The 18,946-nt window shown below is 34.2% G+C and overlaps 2 protein-coding genes across 5 annotated transcripts in view; one reads left to right on the top strand and one right to left on the bottom strand.

Moving 5' to 3' along the window:
* 5PtaseI (inositol polyphosphate-5-phosphatase A) overlaps nucleotides 1–18,186 on the bottom strand; it is a 31,418-nt gene extending 13,232 nt beyond the window's left edge. The window contains exons 1-9 of one of the 4 annotated variants that reach the window (XM_064690908.1): nucleotides 18,025–18,185; nucleotides 17,644–17,874; nucleotides 17,412–17,585; nucleotides 16,152–16,324; nucleotides 13,438–13,525; nucleotides 13,220–13,375; nucleotides 12,904–13,143; nucleotides 11,479–11,515; nucleotides 9,062–9,439 (exon numbers count right to left, since the gene is read on the bottom strand). In XM_064690908.1, the coding sequence (XP_064546978.1) occupies nucleotides 9,183–9,439; nucleotides 11,479–11,515; nucleotides 12,904–13,143; nucleotides 13,220–13,375; nucleotides 13,438–13,525; nucleotides 16,152–16,324; nucleotides 17,412–17,585; nucleotides 17,644–17,874; nucleotides 18,025–18,099 (1,431 nt within the window). In that variant the 5' untranslated portion in view covers nucleotides 18,100–18,185 and the 3' untranslated portion in view covers nucleotides 9,062–9,182. Of the gene's footprint in view, nucleotides 1–9,061; nucleotides 9,440–9,561; nucleotides 11,516–12,903; nucleotides 13,144–13,219; nucleotides 13,376–13,437; nucleotides 13,526–16,151; nucleotides 16,325–17,411; nucleotides 17,586–17,643; nucleotides 17,875–18,024 lie in introns of those variants that run through there. The other 3 variants (XM_064690909.1, XM_064690907.1, XM_064690910.1) reach the window with 3 other exon arrangements.
* On the top strand, nucleotides 8,075–9,061 carry bai (Transmembrane emp24 domain-containing protein bai). Its single transcript, XM_064690912.1, has 5 exons — nucleotides 8,075–8,316; nucleotides 8,372–8,492; nucleotides 8,545–8,615; nucleotides 8,680–8,806; nucleotides 8,865–9,061. Exons 1-5 carry the CDS (start codon nucleotides 8,137–8,139, stop codon nucleotides 8,984–8,986), a joined length of 621 nt encoding a protein of 206 aa, XP_064546982.1. The 5' UTR covers nucleotides 8,075–8,136; the 3' UTR covers nucleotides 8,987–9,061.
* Nucleotides 18,187–18,946: the final 760 nt, after the last annotated feature.

Consider the following 18,946-nt stretch of genomic DNA (forward strand, 5'->3'; position numbering starts at 1 on the left):
TTTATTTTTAGAAAAGGAATGTGAACTCTTGGGATATAGAGTTAATAAAAACGGCACCAATGATTCCCATTTGGAGTCGTAAAGAAATTATCCTATACCCGATAATCTTAAGAGTTTGCTCATGCTTAGGTTTTTTTTGTACCACCGCCGTTTTGTGTTCTCATTTGCTAGAATAGCTAGACCCCTGACAGAACTATTGAAGAAGAGCGCTCCTTTCCCTCTTAACAAAGAGCAACTGCAGACATTTAATATTCAGTCCCAATAAAGAAACTGAACTGCACACTGACGCAAGTGCACACGTTTTCGGTGCTGTATTATTTCAACGTCAATATGATGGAAAAATGAACCCGGTAGCTTTCTATTCTGGTAAGACTACAGCTGTGGAGTCCAGATATCATAGCTTTGAGAATGAAACCCTTGCTAGTATTTATAAATTACGCTGTTTCTTTAATGCAAACCCTTAGTCGGAAAGCTATTAATCCAAAGATAGCTCGTTGGTCTCTGGAATTGGAAAATTATGACTACCATATCGAGCATAGACCAGGGAGTAACATGTCGCACGTGGACACATTGAGTAGACAAGCTGATTTAGTAAATTATGAACATAGTAACGTATATAGAGAAAACCGTAGTGATAGCTGTTGAAATAATGAGTGTTGAAATAATAAATGAAATTTGGTTGCACATCACTGTGTTGTAAATAATAATTTAACAACACTGAAATACACACAAACACTCATACAAAAGTTACAGTGACCAAGTAAGCCTACTTTTTTATTTTAACACTTAAGTCTTGATACTGAAATGCTTAAATCGTTTAGCCTCACTCTTAATATGGCATCTGCACAAACAAGTTAACGCGCTCAGTAATCTAAATAATAAATATCGAAACGAACATAAAAATAAAACTAATTGTTATTATTTAATTGTGGGCGATTGTAAGGAAATATTTCAAAAGGTTATGGGCCCATACATCGCATAACAAAATACAAGAAAATCGTGCACAATTAAATATATAAAAAATAAAATAAAACATTGAAAAATATTTGGCAAGTAAAAACAGAAATAAAAAAAAATTTTAAATGCAAAAAAAAGGTACAAGTTTCTAAACAAATTTTTTGCCATTTTTGAAAAACGTTTATATTAGGATATTATATTATAGGCCAAATCTTCGCCGTGCACAAACAGTTGAAAACATATAAAAGTGGTTGAGTGTATGCACACAAGAATTCTACGGGACAACGTTTTAAGAAAATAAAAGAAGAACAATGCAAAAGGATAGCAATTCAAAAATTATTTCTCCCCTTAATGGAGTATTCTATCGGGAAATTTCGTATGAAAGCTCTTTTAGCTGAGAGTGATATTTTACATGTTATTGAAAAAGAGAAACCAGAAGAGATAGACCAATAATTGGCTAAGGCAGAGAGAGCAGCAAAAAGCATCATAATTGAATTTCTTAGCGATTCATTTCTGTCATTTGCTGAGAATGATAATCCTGCAAAGCAAATTTGAGAAAAGTTGGACTCAGTGTACGAGCGTAAAAGTTTAGCTTAGCAACTTTCCATACGGAAGCAGTTATTAACATTTAAATTATATGGCGACACTTCACTTTTTAGTCATTTTAATAAATTTGACGAATTAATAAATGAGCTTAAATTGAGGAGGTAGATAAAGAATCTCACTTACTTTTAACTTTACCTTCTTATGATGTAGTGGGAACAGCCATTGGAATTTTGTCAATGGAAAACGTGACCCAAGCAATTGTTAAAAATCGCTTATTTGATCACGAGATCAAACTTAATAACGCTGGTAAAGATACGAGCAGTAAAATTTTAAAAGCTGTAGCTTCAAATGGCAAAAAGGGCAATAAAATAAGACCGTTTCATTTTAAATCAAAATTTAAGCCCAGGCACAAACAATTTTAGAACCAACATTCAATGCTATTTTTGCGGCAAAAAGAGGCACTGTGCATGGTTTTCATTTAAAAAGAAGTTTTCATAACAACGAAAAAAATAATCAAGCGCAAGTAGCAACTATACAACCCAGTAGAGGTTTTGCATTTATGGTGAGGCAGAGTATATATATTAAAGATAAAAGTACCGTCTAATTCATATTGGATTCTGGAGCCTTAAAGCGGACAAGGCGTTAAGGAAAGTATGTGTGTAACTAGTATTGCTATAAAACATTTGCAACTGAATCTAAAATAAATTTAAAGCTTGTGGCATGAGAGATTGGGATACATTAGCAAAGGAAAGTTTTAAGAAATTGTGCGAAATAATATGTTTAAAGATATATAAATCTTAGTAGATGTGCAACTGAATAATAAGATATATGAGGCTTGTTGTAATTGGTAAGCAAACTAAACTATCGTTTTGAGAAGTTTAAGAAAAAATAAAGAGCATATTAAGAGGTCTTTATTTATAATTAATTCTGATGTTTGCGGTCCAATAACACCTTCTAGTATTGATGAAAAGAACAATTATGTAGTTTTTGTTGATCAATGTACACATTATTATATGACGTGTTTCCTACTTTTGGAGATTTAATCACAAAAAGAGAAGCTCATTACCGAAAGGCTATATCTCTACATTGGTAATGCAAGAGAATATTTGTCTAGTGATATAATGAAAAAGGCATGGGCTACCATTTAACAGCTCCCCATACACCACAACTAAATGGACTATCCGAACGCAATGATTAGATCGGCAAAATTGTGTAAATGGTTTTTGAGTGAAACTGTTTTAACAGTCCTTTCGGGATAAGAAAACTCCATTTGAAATGTATACTTGTTGGCAATGAACCAAATGGATATAAGTTGTGGGATTTGGGTACTAAAGTTTTTGGAGATGTTCTTGATTAATATGAAAAAATCTAGGACTGTTGGACTCGAAGTTCCAAAATGAGAGTATGGAACGGGTAGGAAATATCCAGAATGATATTCTGGATAGTCTACAATGGATTTCGAACATAGATTCGAATGAAAGTCATATTTCCGGAATGAGAGTGCCGAAGAGAATTCTGATATAAAATGATAAAATATCAGATAAACAGCCTTGTGGTACATCAACTGAAAATGCCGGTCCAATTGAATGGGTTGGTGAAAATTGGCTGGAATGAGATTAAATAAAGAGGAAACGGAAGTGAGTCTGATAGAAAAAGTACAACTGCAAATATATTAAAAATGTTTGAGATATGTCTGATTTGTTGCTTCTTCTACTGAAGCGGAATATATACGGCCTTGTTTAAAGCAGTTCGAGTAGTTTGCATTAGTATAGCCAATAATCCCACATGCTACAAGAGACCAAAACATATTGATATAAAGTACCATTTCTGAAGAGAGCAAATTAAAAATAAACTTATTACTCTTGTGTATGTATATTTCCACAGAGCACCAAGTGGCCGATATCCCGAAAAAGCCGTTGCCTGCTGCCAGATTTGTGACCCTCAGAAACGAATTGGGTCTCACAAACTAATTTTTTTTGCAATGAAATAATTTTGTTTTAATTTCGTATAATTATTTTTAAGCCAAGATCCGATTAAGGCTTTTCGTGGAATTCCCTTAATCTCAGAACTATTTTTGAAAAAGAAACTATTTCTAGACATATGTGAATCATTAATATTGTTCCCAGGAGGCGCAACTTGTTTAAGAAGAAACTGTATTGTAACATTAACAATTATAATTAAAAAAAGGTCAATGTATCTTTTGAGGAGGTGTGATGGAATAATGAGTGAAATCTGGTTTCACAGCACTGTGCCGTAAATAATAATTTAACAACACTGAAATACACACAAACACTCATTCATACAAAAGTTACAGTGATCAAGTAGGCTTTTGTTATTTTAACACTAGTCTTGATACTGAAATGCTTAAAGCGTTTAGCCTCACTCTTGATAAAGCATCTGAACAAACAAACCAAATTTTGCACATGAACAGGCCAAACCCTTTTATAATATCACACGACAGCTTCCTCGAAAGAGTGTGCGTGTGCACAAGTACCAAGTCGCAAAAATTGAACATTTTTTTGGTCTTTTCTTAGAATTGTTTGACATGCCAACGAGGAATTACCCTTGCAGATAAATGATTTAGCATTTTTTTTATTTAAAGCAAAATAGGTCCACACAGTAAACAAAAATATTAGAATATGAAATATACATATTTCATTTGGTTCATTTAAGGTTATATTAAATAAAAATAAATCAGATTCTTCTTATTATGCCTGACTGGACGAAGAAATACATGATAGAGCATTTGAATGTGTGTGCCTTTTTCTACCACAGGCACAAAGAGCACACAATTGAAGAAAATATCTCTGGCTTGCGAAAAACGCCATGATCTACTTGCGCGCAAATCCACACAATAAAAACATATATATGTTTGTAGATCTAAGGATCTGATGAACTGATAAGCCTCTGTCCACTGAACAATTTTCTTACACATTTCTGCATTTTCGCAAAATGTGTAAAATGCGGCCTGAACGATTTCCCATAAGAAAACACATATTACACATTTTTCGAAAATGTCACACTTTTAAAAATTTGTAAATTCGCCCAGAACAGTTTGTGTTTTTGCGATGATTTATCGAGTTTTCTATCGATGTTGTGAACAATGTGAATGTGTTCATTACCATAAACAGCTGATATTGCAACGAGGGCAAGCGGTAACTTTAAATTTTAATAATCGCACAGTTTTTAACATTTAAAGTTGGCCAAATCCCGCAAAAAGTCCATTAAATGGAGCCCCTACTTCGGGACCGTTTTATTTGACTTTTGGAAGCAAATCTTTGGCGGCGCTTATGTACGTTAAAGCAACTCGATCAACTGCTTATTTAAAGAAGCGGTACTTTGCCACTCACATGTTACCGAAAACTGGTGAAACACTAATATGTGTAATAGCACTAACCATACAATGCATAGACTTGTCAAATGTCAAAATAATCGGATACCGATAAATCGTCAACGACTGAGCCCCATGGGTGACCGCGACCATTTTAGTGTGCCCAGACAAAGTAAGACTGCTGAGAGTGGCAGCCGAACGCCGGCCTCGACAGCCGAACGTTCAGTATGAAGCCGCATCCCGCTCAGCGCACAACGTTGCTGCGGCTGATGCTGTTTTGTAATATATGTATCTTTTCAGCCCAAATACATACATATGTGTATATGCGTGTGCAGAGTGCCCCTCGCTCACACTTATTGCTTTGCGCACTTGTGTGCATCTCCTTCTCCCTGCATAGCTTCTCAAAAACCCCGAGATCTACAAACATACATATGTTTGTGTTGTGTGGATGTGCGCACAAGTAGATCGCGGCGTTTGTCGCGAGCCAGAGATTTTTTCTTCAATTGTGTGCCCTTTGTGCCTGTGGTGGCAAAAGGCACACACATTCAAATGCTCTATCATGTATTTCTTCGTCCAGTCAGGCATAATGAGAAGAATCTGATATATTTATATTCATTAAAAACTTAAATGACCTAAATGATATATTTATATATTATATTTTAATTTTTTTGTTTACTGTGGGGACCAATTTTGCCTAAAATTAAAAAAAAACTAGGTCGTATTTCTGCAAGGGTAATGCTTCGTCGGCTTGTCGAATAATTTAAGAAAAGACCAAACATTGAAAATGTTCAATTTTTTCAACTTGCTACTTGTGCACACGCACACTCTTTCGAGTAAGCAGTTGTGTGACATTATTAAAGGGTTTGGCCTGTGTTCATGTGCAAAACTCCTATTTTCCATGCTTGTTGTAAGGGTAAGGGTACCTGAAGGTTGGCATGTGTGCATATTTATTTTTTGGGCCTGCCAGGGCCTGCACACACACTTACACACTTATCTATATGGATGGAAGCGTTTATGCGTTTGTGTGCGTGTTGGTTGCCTGCCTGCCTGCCCGATGCAAATTTGACCAAATTTGAAGTTTTTGGCATTTCAGAATTTCGAGCTCTACACACAGACACACACACACACAAATGTGTGCGAATGAGCCGATCAAGGGTTTGTCGTGAGACAAAGATATTTTTATCAATGGGTGCGTAAATTTGGGCGACGGTGGGCTTGCGGCCGCGTATGGCACACATGTGTGAACAGACAACGAAAACAGGTGAACCGCACTTGCCGCTCGTTTGCACTTTGATATGGAAAAAATGCAAGTGATCTTTTTATTTATTTTTTGACATAGTAAACATTTTGGGTTAAAGGGTGTTATGGCAGGCAATTAACGATAAGAATGTGCAGCATGCGTCTGCATCCATTTGTCCATTTGTTCACACATTTGTGCCTTACGCGGCCGCAAGCCCACCGTCGCCCAAATTTACGCACCCATTGATGAAAATATCTCTGTCTCACGACAAACCCTTGATCGGCTCATTCGCACACATTTGTGTGTGTGTCTGTCTGTAAAGCTCGAAATTTAGAAATGCCAAAAACTTCAAATTTGGTCAAATTTGCATCGGGCAGGCAGGCAGGCAACCAACACGCACACAAACGCATAAATGCTTCCATCCATATAGAAAAGTGTGTAAGTGTGTGTGCTTGGCAGGCCCAAAAAGTTATTATGCACACATGCCAACGTTCAGGTACCCTTACCCTTACACCATGCATGGAAAATAGGAGTTTTGCACATGAACAGGCCAAACCCTTTAATAATGTCACCCAACTGCTTACTCGAAAGAGTGTGCGTGTGCACAAGTAGCAAGTCGAAAAAATTGAACATTTTCAATGTTTGGTCTTTTCTTAAATTATTCGACAAGCCGACGAAGCATTACCCTTGCAGAAATACGACTTAGTTTTTTTTTAATTTTAAGCAAAATTGGTCCCCACAGTTAACAAAAAAATTAAAATATAATATATAAATATATCATTTAGGTCATTTAAGTTTTTAATGAATATAAATATATCAGATTCTTCTCATTATGCCTGACTGGACGAAGAAATACATGATAGAGCATTTGAATGTGTGTGCCTTTTGCCACCACAGGCACAAAGGGCACATAATTGAAGAAAAAATCTCTGGCTCGCGACAAACGCCGCGATCTACTTGTGCGCACATCCACACAACACAAACATATGTATGTATGTTTGTAGATCTCGGGGTTTTTGAGAAGCTATGCAGGGAGAAGGAGATGCACACAAGTGCGCAAAGCAATAAGTGTGAGCGAGGGGCACTCTGCACACGCATATACACATATGTATGTATTTGGGCTGAAAAGATACATATATTACAAAACAGCATCAGCCGCAGCAACGTTGTGCGCTGAGCGGGATGCGGCTTCATACTGAACGTTCGGCTGTCGAGGCCGGCGTTCGGCTGCCACTCTCAGCAGTCTTACTTTGTCTGGGCACACTAAAATGGTCGCGGTCACCCATGGGGCTCAGTCGTTGACGATTTATCGGTATCCGATTATTTTGACATTTGACAAGTCTATGCATTGTATGGTTAGTGGTAATAGCCTTTCTCCACTGGGCTTAAAAATGTCACATTTTCAAGTTTTAAATACTGGTGTTCCACCGGTTTTCGGTAACATGTGAGTGGCAAAAGTACTGTTTCGTTAAATAAACAGCTGATCGAGTTGCTTTAATTTACATAAGCGCCGCACAGATTTCCTTCCAAAAGTCAAATAATACGGCCCCGAAGTAGGGGCTCCGTTTAATTGACTCTGCGAGATTTGGCCAATTTTAAATGTTAAAAACTGTGGGATTATTAAAATTTAAAATTATAATTTAAAGTTACCGCTTGCCTTCGTTGCAATATAAGCTGGTTTATGTTTACATTTTTCACAACATCGATAGAAATCTCGATTAATCATCGCAAAATACACGAAAAGTTCGGGGCGAATTTACACATTTTTAAAAAATGTGACATTTTTAAAAATGTGTGAAATGTGTTTTCTTATTGGGAAACGTACAGGCCGCATTTTACACATTTTGCAAAAATGTGACATTTTCAGAAATGTGTTCAGTGGGCAGAGGCTATAACTTGAAAATGTGACATTTCTTAAGGCTAGTGGAGAAAGGCTATAACATATTAACTATATCGATCAAAATAAACACCGTGATTATCGATTTTTCGACCATCCCTTGGCCAACTCATCTTTGACGAAATTCTCAAATTCGCTTTATTTTCTGTATATTAAATCTAGAAAATGCTAAAAACGCTTTATGTTATTTTCTCAATCTTCGGATTTATTTGGCCAATTCATAGTGTCATGTTCCACTTGACACCAAACACACAAAAATGTCTCAAGGAGGATATACAAGCTAATCAATTAGTAATGGGCGAATACGAAGTTTCGGATGTGCCTGGTCAAGTTATAGACTATATTGTGAGGTTTATTTTTTTCAACTTTAAGAGAAAAAGTAAAACAAACTATTTTATAGGCTCGGGACACCAAGGGTCATATACTGTCACAAAAGGAACATATTACCAAAGGAAAATTCAGCTTTATGTCAGAGGTTTATGACGCGTATGAAATTTGTTTTATTTCAAAAGTGCCACCGCGTAAGTTAATGGTTATATTAAATTAATGTCAAACTGACACTTGTTATAATAGATCAACGTGGGATTAGTCAAGAGGTCGCACTTGTAACGAAAAAGGGTGTTGAAACTAAAAGTTATGAAGGCGTAAGTTATACAATACAATTATATAAAAATGATTATTTAAGTTTTCTAGAAACTGTATTTATAGATAGGCGAGGCCTCCAAACTTAAACCGCTTGAAGTGGACCTAAAGCGCTTAGAAGACCTTTCTGATTCAATCGTCCGAGACTTTGCATTAATGCGTAAACGAGAGGAAGAAATGCGTGATACGAATGGTGACAACTGAAACACATGAAAATTTCAGCTTTCATAATATTGACTTCTTTATTTCAGAAAAAACGAATAGTAGAGTACTATTCTTCAGCATTTTTAGTATGTGCTGTTTGCTTGGCCTGGCAACTTGGCAAGTTCTATACCTTCGCAGATATTTTAAGGCCAAAAAACTCATCGAATAGTTACATTATACGATATTTCAAACAGCTCGAGTTTTACCGCTTATTTGCCTTTAACAATAAACTGTAACAAATTAATCAATTATCTATTTTCATTTTATTCACACAATTCATTTTTTATTACAACGATTTAGAATAGGTATAATACTTGAGATGTGGTATATATCTTCATTTTTAATATCCATATTGCTGACAATCTCTAAACGGTTGTCTCTTTTAGCAGCAATCCTCTATCAGTTTCTAGCTTGCCCAGGCAAGTGTCTTCATCAGGCAAGTTCATATTTGAAGATATTGCCTTAACTATAACATAGTGGGAATTGGATATCGGTTTCGCCGGAACACTTCCGCCTGCAGCATTGGATTGTGTCATCCAGAGACTTTCGTTCACCAAGGTTTGATTCATTAAAGTCTTTAATGAATGTAGTGTTTTGACTAAACGTGTTGGGTTTGTCGACTCTACAACAATATAAATTCAGTTTACAGTCCATATATTTTATTTAAAGTTAAGTAATGAAAATGAGCTAAAAACAACAAAAATCACTATTTAAGCGCTCAAAAATAAAAACAAACAAATGCAGTTATGCAGATAACATCAACTATTTTTGAATATATATTTATAAACTATAAAATACAAAAAAATTAAAGTAAATATATAAATACCTATTTGTAAAATTTAATTTTATATATTTATTTTACGAAGATTTGTTTCTTAACTTTTCTTAGTTTTTTTTACAATTCTGCAGTTATACTAATGTACACACGGATAATTCTTTCTCGATTCTGACCAAGTTATTTTTCATGTTTTGATATAAACTATGTGCATAGCCAAATCCACCCTTTGTTCGGCGGTAAAGCAATGTTATTTTTACATTTTTCTGTGCTAAACTTTTATATTAAATTTACCTAGTTTTAAGACGACGTTAAAATAGCTTTCGCAAATCATAGTTTTTTAAAACAAAATTGGGCAAAAAATTATAAGAAAAAATCACTAGTAATAAAATATTAAAATACTCGTCAACCATAGTCTTAAGTATATATGGCCAATTTGTAGGCCGTTTTTTTTTTTTTTTATAAACGTTACGTTATCCTTGAAATCAATTTATAATTATTTAAATATTTAACTAAAAGCGATAAACAAAATGTTATTAGCTTCGCTTTGAGTCCCAATTTATTAGGAAAGTATGGATGCAGTCTGATCGTTTTCGACTGTGACATGGGGTAATTAGACAAATGATAGTAATATTATGTACAACACAATTTAATTTAGATTGTATTAAATCTGTTGCATATTTCAAATCACAGTTTGTAGGTCAACTATGGCTATTGGTATATTTATCTTTGGTGTGAAATAAAGTAATTAATTTTATCTTCGAAAACTTTTAATTTTACGTAAGCTTTGCATAATTTGTTTTTTAATAATATGAAATAACTTTTAATTGTTTCTTATATAGCAACAAATGACGGTTAAGAAAATAATTGAAATATTTATAAAAACAATAACGACTTAAAAATACTGATTAACAATAGAATAAACAACCTAAATTAGTGAATACTACAACACATAGAAAAAAAACTACGATTTCGATTTTGACTGTTTGAAAGAGATTTTGGGGTGCTTATAGTTTCAACATTATTAACATCACCCTTCCCAACAACATCATCTCTATCTGAAGTACGCATAACTGTTCGCTGTAGGTCCTCTAATCGAGATTTTAACTGCACAGGGGTAACAGTAGCTCTTGACTGTTTCTCTGTGATTGCATGGACTGATTGTAAGGAATATAAGTCGTCGTCATTTCCATTTTGCCCAGGGTATGTTTTTTTATTATCTTCATCAGTGGTTTGCAAAAAAAGTTCGAATTCGCAACTATAGCTTGGGGAAGACGTTGGTATGCTTCTAAGCTCTGGATATGGGGAACTAGATTCATTACTTTCTGGAGTATACGGGTCCACGTGCGACCTTTCAATATAAGTATTAAGGCGTTTTGTATCGATTCGATTTACTATTATATTTTCTGATAATACTACACTATTGGATAATAATCTGTAACGATGCTCAACAGGCTGCCCTTTCGTTATATTACGGCAAATTGGGCAAATGGCACTTTTAGGCTGAGAGTCAAGGTCATCTCCGCGGGAGCCCGAATTATATGTTTGTGTACACATACAAACATATATATCTTCGGAATTAATTATATTAATGCTAATGCTTGAGTAGTTTGATGCAGTTTTTTTTATATCCTTGTCGCCTCCAACTTTTAATGGAGTCTCTATAATTTGTTTATCGTGTCTGCTGGGGGTGTTTGTATAATGGCCATCAGCTAACGGAAGGTCTTGTGAATTACTGTCTTGGCTTAGGATTTTACCTTCTTTTAAAACTTGATTATATACTTTTTTTACATAGGGACAAGTCTTGACTTTAACGGGTGATGTTAAATTGTTGTTATTTTTAATATGTACAGCTGAACAGCTGCAGTCACATGATTTATAAGTACCTTTGTTTGGCTTTAGACGAACAGTTAAGTAAATGGGCTACATGACAAGAATAGAAAAAATGTATTAGAAATATCAGCAGAAACATGGTAACATATATGAAATATTTATAAATAGTTAATTCAATCAAGTAAGAGAGCACTAGTCGGGAGTGCACGACTAGAGGACACCCAGTAACTTCTATGAACACAAAATGCAGCTCGCCCAACGAACTAGTTCGCTTTAGTAGTAATAACAAGTAAGAGGTTCTAGTCGTGAGCTCCCGACTAGGGGATACCCTGAACCCTCTTATTCTTACACCAAATGCAGCTCGTTTGCTATAGTAGTAATAAAAATAAATTAAAAAAAAAAATCCCTTGGCAGGGTCTGACCGCAACTGACCGCATTACTTGCTGCCGCCTCTACGGAACAGCCACACCAGCCAAAAAAAAAAGTCTCCTCGGCCGGGTTCGAACTCGTAACTGCCCGCGCTACATTCCGCCGCCTCTACTCAACAGCCACACCAAAAATTAAGTCTTATTGAGAAAAAAGCGAATTTAAAATAGGAGCAGAGAAAAAAATGCAATCGCAATTGTGTGTGTGTGTACATGCGCTAGCTGCCGCAAATACGTGTTAATACAGCACACGTTTTCTTTAATAACTTTTGTGTTTTTTTACCGATCTTGATCCAAGTTTCAGCTGTAGATCTTATTGGGCTATTCGTGTTTTTTGGGAATATATATTAGGTTTTAAGACCTAGAGTCACCAAATTTGTCATGTAGCTTCTAGAATATTATATATATACGTCAAGTATATTTCATTTTATAGCTATCGTCATACCACGCCACCACTTCATAGCTATAAATGAAATAAATAAAACTATTTGATTTACCCAGCAATTTAAGCTACAATTTTAATGTCATTGGCGTTTTGAGAATATACCAATATTCTAATAAGATCCATTAGGATCTACTGTTAAAAATTTCAACAAGATCGGGTAAGAAACACAGAAGTTATTCAAAAAAACGTGTACTCAGACTAACGTGTTTGCGGCAGCTAGCGCAAATTCTATAAACATTGTAAATGCGTTTGTATTATATTCTGAGCTGTGTGTATGTGTTGCTATCTTAATTCGATTTTTTTTTCATTTTACAACATGTTTCATGTTGGTATGACTATCAAGAAGAGGCGGTGGCAAGTATCACGGTCTGTTACGGGTTCAGGTCTTATTGAGGGAAACATTTTTTTAATTTTATTATTATTATTTCTAAAACAGACGAGTTCGTAACGGGGTATCCCCTAGTCGGGAACTTCCGACTACAGCCGATTACTTGCTTCTATTCTAAGGTATTTACGAAATTCTTCGATATTCAAAGATTATTGAAAAGTTCACATTACACACTAGGTAACATAGATTGTTATACATTGAACATTGGAAAAATTGTTACCTTATGGTCGCCCATGCATACAGTTTGTCCTATCATATCATATTTCCACTCATCACTTTTAATTATGTCTTTGACTTGTGGAGCCATTAAAATACGATCGCACCATGATGGACACCTAGTTGACATATAATCAGTAGGCATTTCGGGATCTTCTTCAAAAGGATATGATGGAATAAAAGATATTGGATATTCAACCAAAATTTCCGTAAGTGGTTCCAATTCTCTATCAAACTCTTTTAACTATGACAATAAAAAGAAAATGCATGTTATAGTATATATATATATATATATATATATATGTATATTATATTATTACCCAAAGTTCTTTGAATTTAAGTTGATGATCGGCGTGACAAAATTCTTTTCTGCCAACAGTAAGTATATTGTTGCCATCTGAGTTGCGATAATTAATTTTAGTGTTTTCATTCTTTACACTATGGACGCGATGAACAGTTAAATTTGCAGTTAATTCCTATCATAATTTAATAATTATTTTTAATATGTAATAAGATAAAATATGTAATGTGAACGTACTTTAACAACGCCTGCTGTGTCACATCTGAAATTGAAATCTCCAAATATAAAAAAAGGAACGGATCCATTTTTTTCATCCAAATGAAACCTGATTATTAATAAAATGCATCAATATAATAATAAAGAAAATTTGTCAGAAATCTTTTATGTTGGATTATATGTTAAAATCTATTATATACACATCGAGGCCCGCTGACTTTATTGTCGTTCTTTGCATCACCACTGCCACACTTAATCAAGAGTAAGAGAGCACTAGTTTAGACTGACTATCATCCGCGCATATCGAGTTTGTTTACGATATTTGATAACTTGCCCCGTTTTCAATCGACAAAAATCGATATTGAAATCCTGTCTTTTGAGTTATTTTGACATGTAGCTTCTAGAATAGTATATATGTATATATCAAGTATCTTTCATTTTATACCTATCGCCATCTCCCCGCTTCCAGCACAAAGCTATAAATCACGTTAATAATCCAACTTGTATTGCCCACTAATTTAAGCCACAATTTATATGCAATTGACTTTTGAGAATACACAAATATTCTATAGCACAATAAGATGTGCTGTCGAAAATTTCAATTGGTTTATTTATTTGATTTATAGCTACACAAGTTGTGTAATAGGGGTAATAGCTATACAATTAAAAATACTTGATATCTATATACTATTTCAGAAGCTACATGTCAAATTTAGCTCTAGCTCTTGTAACTTACGAGAGTTGCTTAAAAAACAGAATTACGTAATTAATTTTTATCGATTGTTTGGAAACGGCGCAAGTTATCGACTATCGGAAATAAACTTGTACTGCGCGGGCACTAGGAAGACCTATGATCAATTTCAAGTCTCTAGGTCTTATAGGTTGTGAGATCCTTGCGTTTATACATACGTTTATACAATAAGATGTGCTGTCGAAAATTTCAATTTGTTTATTTATTTGATTTATAGCTACACAAGTTGTGTAATAGGGGTAATAGCTATACAATTAAAAATACTTGATATCTATATACTATTTCAGAAGCTACATGTCAAATTTAGCTCTAGCTCTTGTAACTTACGAGAGTTGCTTAAAAAACAGAATTACGTAATTGATTTTTATCGATTGTTTGGAAACGGCGCAAGTTATCGACTATCGGAAACAAACTTGTACTGCGCGGGCACTAGGAAGACCTATGATCAATTTCAAGTCTCTAGCTCTTATAGGTTGTGAGATCCTTGCGTTTATACATACGGACGGACGGACGGACAGACGAATAGACAGAAGGACATGGCTAGATCGACTCGGTTTTTGATGCTGATCAAGAATATATAAACTTTATGGAGTCGGAGATGACCTATCCCAAATTTGTATTCACATACGAATGCATGTTGTTTACTGAGGTTGACTTTGTAGAAAATCTGTTTTTTAAAGTCGATGATATATTTATTAAATATTAAAATTGATAAAATGAATCTTTAGAAACAAAAAATTTGCACTCTTATTTTAATTTCAAAAAAATAATAATTATTTAATTAATAAGTTAATTTAAAGAAATTATATAAATATTTACATCGACTTTAAAAACCTCAGTACACAACATGCATTCATATGTAAATACAAATTTGAGATATATCGTGCATGATCAGCGCTAGAAAAATAACAACATTTATTTCTTTGCCAGCCAAAGCCAGAGCAGTGAATAACAACACATATGTATATACATATTTTGATGCACTTATGCATGCATAATTCGCACATACAAACAGAGGTGCCTGCACGCCATTGGCAGAGACAAGAACTTCTCTCGAGCATACAATGTCCAAAAACAAAAGTAAAATCAATCTATGCGTGCTATTTTCTTAATATAGTTATTGTAAACAAATTATTTTTTTCTTAAATTTTCCTGTCGTGAGAAGGCTCAAAGACCAGATGAAACGCCAGGCTAGAAATTTTGCGCCGCATGCAAATGTATGGGCGTTACTCATCTTAGTGTTTATATTGTCTTTGGTTATACCATGAAAAATGAGCGGAATAATAAAAAATGTGAATTATCTATGCATATTATACAAGAGCCAGCATACCGTATACGGTGTCCCTTGAGCTAATAAGCTGCGAGATAAAATATGAAGAACAAAAAAACAGTCGACGTTTATTAAAACGTCAATACCGTGCGAGCTATAGGTAATTTAAGTAAGCTCGAATTTTTTCTACATTTTAGGGCCGTAAGTACAAATTTTAACTCTCTACTTTATGGTCGGAAAAGCCTACTTCTGGCTGTCACATATGTTTGCACAAAACATTTTTAGCCATTTTCAATGAGTTCAGGGTATAAACATTAAGGTAAGAAGTCATCTTGATGAGCACACAAATCTTTCTTAAACTTTTATTTGTTGCAATATTATTAGAAGTTGTAGTTTGAAGTTTAAAGAACAACAATATATTAAATACATAGTATCTGATTTTTCCAAAACATTACAAGTTATGTCATTTGTATAATTATTATCAGCGACATGCTGCTTTGCTTTTAACCTATATTTTGACTCTTCTTCGGTAAAAGAAAAAAGAAAGACTGCCGGCGAACCCTCGAAATATACTGGCACAAAGACTATTACAACTTGTTATTTCCATTCTTAATCTAAACGGTGATCTAAAAATTTAAAAGATCGCTAAACAACCAAAATTAACATTAATCAATGTTTAAAGCATCAATAGTCAGTCTTCATTTAATCATTTACCTTTCAATAGTATGTATCAGGGCTCTTCTCCTTGTTTTGCAGTATACAGAAGGAAAATCTTCACATGCAGCCAAATTAGATGCATCATGAAAAAGATGTATATTGACTAGATCAACGGCAGTGCCATTAATTTCCCATCGGGTTCGCATAAATCCTTTCCGAGACCATTTACACTAGGGTAAAGTATAAAATAAGTTTTTATTACTAACTAAACTTTTTATTCGCACTACGAGAACTAGCATTGCTTAAAATATACAAACTTTTCTTTGTCATGTTATAAAGTATGATAATAAACCAAAACCCTGAATTCGAGGTGTGTCCAAAGAGGAAATCTAACTGCTTTTTAACGTAACTGCACAAAACTCAAAGTTTCTTTGCTGCTTGGCAAACTTAATATAACAGCTGCTAAGAAATTTGCACCTAATTAAAGATAACGAACGTTGAATGAGGGTCCGAACACTTTCAAGATCTATTAAGAAAACGATCTAAAACTCCTATATTTTTATCCCAATTACTACGCAATTAACTTAGTACGATTTACTTTCATGAGAATAATTAGTAATTTAAAATAACTAAGCCGCAGTGTGAAACTCAGTGTCATTTATTTCGATATAGTAAATCAAAGAGTAAATATATATATATAAATAATATATAGTTTATTTTGACAAAGTTAATCAACCAAGCCAAGCATTTCTTTTTTATAAAAATATAAAATTTGTATGTTCTTTTATTTATAATTTTACAAACATCTTTACGGGAGGCAAATGTTATATAAGTTCTGCCAATACTGACTAGTGCAACAATCCATTTACTGTTGACGACCTTAGCCAATTGATATATGGGGAAAGTGCATATTCTTTGTCTGCAATATGCCACTACATCTTAACCAATACCCATTATTTCGGGATCAATATTTATTGGAGTGGCTGCTTTTGACTCGATTTTCAGAGGAAGTCATCAGAATTATATTGTGACCTAAAGACTAATAATGGATTTTAATTACATATATAAGCAGACAGAAAATGTGTTTTTTATAAAAAATAAAAAACAGTTTTTATCTATTCTGTGGACATAAATTTGTTGAAATGGTGGCAATTTAAAATTTGTATAAAAAATCGTTATTTCGTGCTACAAAACGTTTTGTTTTAATCACTCTCGTGATTGCAAATGTTGTCTAGAGGATTGCAAGCCTTTAAATTTGTCTGACTTTAAAAAAGACTTAGATTCTTTGAAAACTTTTTTTTGTTAAAGAATACTTACTTCGGGAAAAAAATGCTGAGGGAACTTTGCCTTCTCCTTAGTCGGAACGTTTTCAATATTACCAGAATATATTTGTTTGCCTTTGTCCAGTTTATCATCCCAGTCGTGAGTAAGAAAATTCCAAATTCTTAAAATACATATATCCTTGTGACCGAAGTAAATGTTTCCAAGTGCCTTTCAAAAAACGAACAAAACTAAATATATATTTCCTGACATCAGTTTAGTTACTTACAGTAAAATGTTCCGCAGACTTAAAATCCTCATCCATATATATATGAACGTAGATAAAGTCAGTCTTCGCCATTGCGTCGCATAAACATCGGATAAATTCCTGTACATTACCCATCGAATTCTCGTATGTCTTTCCACCCACCTCTTGAAGATGTAAAGCTAAAAATCTGGGATTAACTCTTGTTACATTGCTAATAAACTCTTCTAGCCATATTGGAAGTAGTCTTTGTGGCTACGCAGCGTTGTAGAGTTCATGAAATAATTTACATAGAAACTTTTTTAATACAGAGATACATAAGTAAATACATATGTACGTGCTTAAGAAAACAAATATGCACACATGTAAATACCCAAATCTATACAAAAAATGTTATGTACGTACATCTTCAAACAAACTTCCGACATTAGCTGTTACTAGCAATAGTTTCGTATCTGATTGTCCTCCTTTTGATTCCATTTTTTCGTATGTTTTCTTATCTTGCGTATCTTATTTTATTAGAGCAGTGTAGGGATGTAAGAAATACACTAGTACATCGATAAATTTAAACTTAAACGTAAATCATCGTAATATGTATCGATTTTGTATCGTAAAATTAAAAGCGTTATCGGACTAGCTGGCCGATCAAAAACATATGCAAATTCCATAATAAGTAGCACCACTAACCATACAATACATAGACATGTCAAACGGCAGAATAATCGAATCACGATAAATCGCAACGAGGAAATTCTAAGGGGGCCTAAGTCCATTTTAGTGTGCCTAGATAGAGTAAGACTGCTGAGTGTGGCTGCCAAACGCCGGCCTTGAAAGCCGAACGTTCAGTTTGAAGCCGCATCTCGCTCAGCGCACAACTTTGCTGCGGCTGATGCTATTTCTTAATATATGTATGTTAGTTTTAAACCCTTACAGCCCAAATACATACATATGTGTGTATGCGTGTGCAGATTGTGCCTCGCTCACACTTATTGCTTTGCGCACTTGTGTGCATCTCCTTCTCATTGCATAGCTTCTCAAAAATCATACATCTTTACAAACATACATATGTTTGCGTTGTGCGGATGTGTGAGATATTTTCGTCAAATGTTTGTGCCTTTGTGCCTGTGGTATCTTGTATTTCTTCGACCAGTCATGCATAATGAGAGTCTGATTTATTTTTATTTAAAAAAAACTTAAATTACCTAAGTGAAATATGTATATTTTATATTCTTTTCTTAAAAAAAAAACTAAGCCGTATTTGTGCAAGGGTTAATCATCTTTGGCTTGCCGAAGAATTCTAAGAAAAAAAGACATATTGAAAATGTTC

The sequence above is a fragment of the Drosophila montana genome, unplaced genomic scaffold (genome assembly GCF_035044405.1).
Source record: "Drosophila montana isolate Dmon_TW-CO22-7 unplaced genomic scaffold, ASM3504440v1 contig_329_1, whole genome shotgun sequence".
In the NCBI taxonomy this organism is placed as follows: domain Eukaryota; kingdom Metazoa; phylum Arthropoda; class Insecta; order Diptera; family Drosophilidae; genus Drosophila; species Drosophila montana.

What these genes read in the sequence shown, in the direction of transcription:
- bai (XM_064690912.1), top strand. Translation starts at nt 8,137, where the DNA reads ATGCTAAAAACGCTTTATGTTATTTTCTCAATCTTCGGATTTATTTGG. An exon ending in GTCAAGTTATAGACTATATT is followed by an intron (nt 8,317 to 8,371) that starts GTGAGGTTTATT and finishes ACTATTTTATAG; the next exon opens with GCTCGGGACACCAAGGGTCA. An exon ending in TATTTCAAAAGTGCCACCGC is followed by an intron (nt 8,493 to 8,544) that starts GTAAGTTAATGG and finishes TTGTTATAATAG; the next exon opens with ATCAACGTGGGATTAGTCAA.